At 36.3% G+C, this 2,500-nt stretch overlaps 1 protein-coding gene across 1 annotated transcript in view; it reads right to left on the bottom strand.

Moving 5' to 3' along the window:
* Positions 1-2,500, bottom strand: part of LOC138001365 (plexin-B1-like) — a 62,508-nt gene that overhangs the window by 433 nt on the left and 59,575 nt on the right. The window contains exon 8 of the mRNA XM_068848010.1: positions 71-154. Coding sequence (XP_068704111.1) covers positions 71-154 — 84 coding nt within the window. The remainder of the gene's footprint in view (positions 1-70; positions 155-2,500) is intronic.

Raw genomic sequence — 2,500 nt, 5'->3', positions numbered from 1 at the left:
GTCTCAAATTCTCCTATAAAATGGATCTGCCGTTTTGACAGATCACAGGTCTGGACGAAAATGTTCTTACCTTGTCAATGCTAGTGATATTGCATTGCAGACCTCCAACTGTAACATATATCTGATTTCTCAGTGTATCTTCTAAGTTGGTGGCCTAGCGAAAAATACAATTGCATCAATGAAATTTCTTTCGATTAAAATCAACGACAACTTGCTGGCATGCCCAGCCACAATGCATTTCAGAATGCAAACAGTAATGAATGATCAACTGCGTAATGTAATTTACACATTTAAGATTGGAAAGTTAGTGGGCCGGGCTGGCGTCACTTCTAACTCATTTTTCAAAAGAAGATTAAAACAATTATGATCGTTTGATCCCAACTTGCCCGCTGTCACCTAACACCCAATGAATATCGTGGATAAATATTAATACTGTTAAATATTAGCCTAGCCTTATTGCTACTGAAACAAGGTTCCTATGAAACTTACTTCAGCGTGTTGTTTCTAAAAGTAAGATAGTGTGGACTGTGACAATTTTACTACTGTCCCCCTCGATTAGCTTTTGATACTTGCGGACAAAGTTGTATTTTTATTTTTTATATCTGATAGTCAATATATTCTATGGTATATGTGGTGTTCTATAATAATCACACGCTTTCTAGTGCAATTTACTATAAATCAGAAATTTTCAAAAGTTAACCAAATTGCACAAACAGTTCAGCGAGTGCAATTTACTTGATGATAATAATAATAATATATCAAGTGAAGCTATGACCTTCGCAGTTATGATCACAATTCTTGCAATTGCGTAGAGAAGCAAATTCCGTTTAAGGCCTGAATTTTGCAGGCTTCTCTATGGAATTGCAAAAATTGCGTTCATAACTGCGAAGGTCATAGCTTCACTTGATTTCATATCCACAGTTCATATATGATTCATTTCATATATCATTTCATCATTGATTCATTCCTCACGGGACCATTAGAACCCACAAATGACCAGCTCCCAACGTCAGTGGCCTCATACAATGTAGCTCAGTTGGTTAGAGTGTCGCACCAGAATCGCGAGGTCACGGGTTCATACCCCGTTGAAGTCCTGAAATTTTCAGGCTTCTCAACGCAATTGCAAAAATTGCGTTCATAACTGCGAAGGTCTTAGCTTCACTTGATTTCATATCTGCAGTTCATATATGATTCATTTCATATACCATTTCATCATTAATAATAATATACTCGCAAAAATTTGACTCTGTTTTCCTCGTAACATGTTTTATTATTTCGTGTTGTGGCTTATTAGCCCTGCCTACATTAATGTGGGGTTGAAAAATGACAACCTCGATTGACACGCCAGCACTTGTGCACACTAACAGACCAAAAATATCCTCTCAATCAGCAAAGCTCTTTTTCAATAAATGCTCTTTAGTAAAATGCCTTCGATTCGTACTTTTTAGGAATTTCACTTGCTCTTTTGAGAAGAGCCAAGACTTCCAGACTATGAACCAGTAATTTGTGCTTGTTAGGTGTTTTTGTTGTCATATGGCAAACCAGTCGAGAAATGGCTTGACATGCCGGAAATTGGAAAAGTTGTGCAATATGGTCTCTCCTGGCACTCCCCTGTTAAGTAATGTCTTTGTCCCTAGAGTCGTCTGCACGTATTAGAAAGGCGTAGATTTTATCCAGGATACAGAGTAGAATATTTAATCAGCCTGCAATGCCAGCGAATGGTATTTATAGACCTCTTTCATAATGGCGACCAAATAAATATTCTTTTGTTTTAATGCTAATAAGCCTTTCTAGCCTTGCTATAACAGGCAATTTTCAAAAGAAAATTTGTTTCAAAACGAGGGCAGTAGGTATAATTGACATAAATACAAAACAATGTAAAAGTCGCATTTACGAAAGCGGTCTTTTAGATCAAAATGTACATGTACCCTTATGGAGCTCAAAGAATGGAACGACAATTTGATAAACAACACAAGCGTTGAAAAATTAACATCAGGAATCTTCAAAGTAATGAATAAAGGACCTCAGCTGTCGAGCAGTGATCTGTATTTCTAAATATTTTACTAACTGTGCTGTTATGTAGAACACTGAAACCAAATGACAAAATCTGTGGTAACTTTGTCCGCTTGGATATGAGTTTACAAACTCACTGAAGGAATCAAACACCTTGACTGAATCTGTGTTCAAAGTCAAGGCTATTTATATTCATTTGCACTCAACTCTACACAGTCTCAGCTGAAAAAATAACAATTGGAAATGTGACTAATTCTTGACAGTCAAGAATTATTTGAAAGAAAGCTTGTTGTCTATTTTATGCTTCATTATTCAAGGAAGAGGTTCTTCAGAAAATGGTCAGATCCTGAACTCTGGTGGAAAATTTATTTAGTTGCGTATGGTTTTTGACACAGAGTGTGTTGCTTGTTTGCACGCACAGAATGAAATAGCCTTTAATAGCAAATACGTAGTTTATTCTAATAAATCTTTTCTGCCTTTGTGGATT

This window comes from Montipora foliosa, chromosome 4 (assembly GCF_036669935.1).
Source record: "Montipora foliosa isolate CH-2021 chromosome 4, ASM3666993v2, whole genome shotgun sequence".
Taxonomy (NCBI): Eukaryota; Metazoa; Cnidaria; class Anthozoa; order Scleractinia; family Acroporidae; genus Montipora; species Montipora foliosa.
The sequence above is the reverse complement of the archived record's forward strand: the minus strand, read 5'-3'. Positions and strand labels throughout refer to the sequence as shown.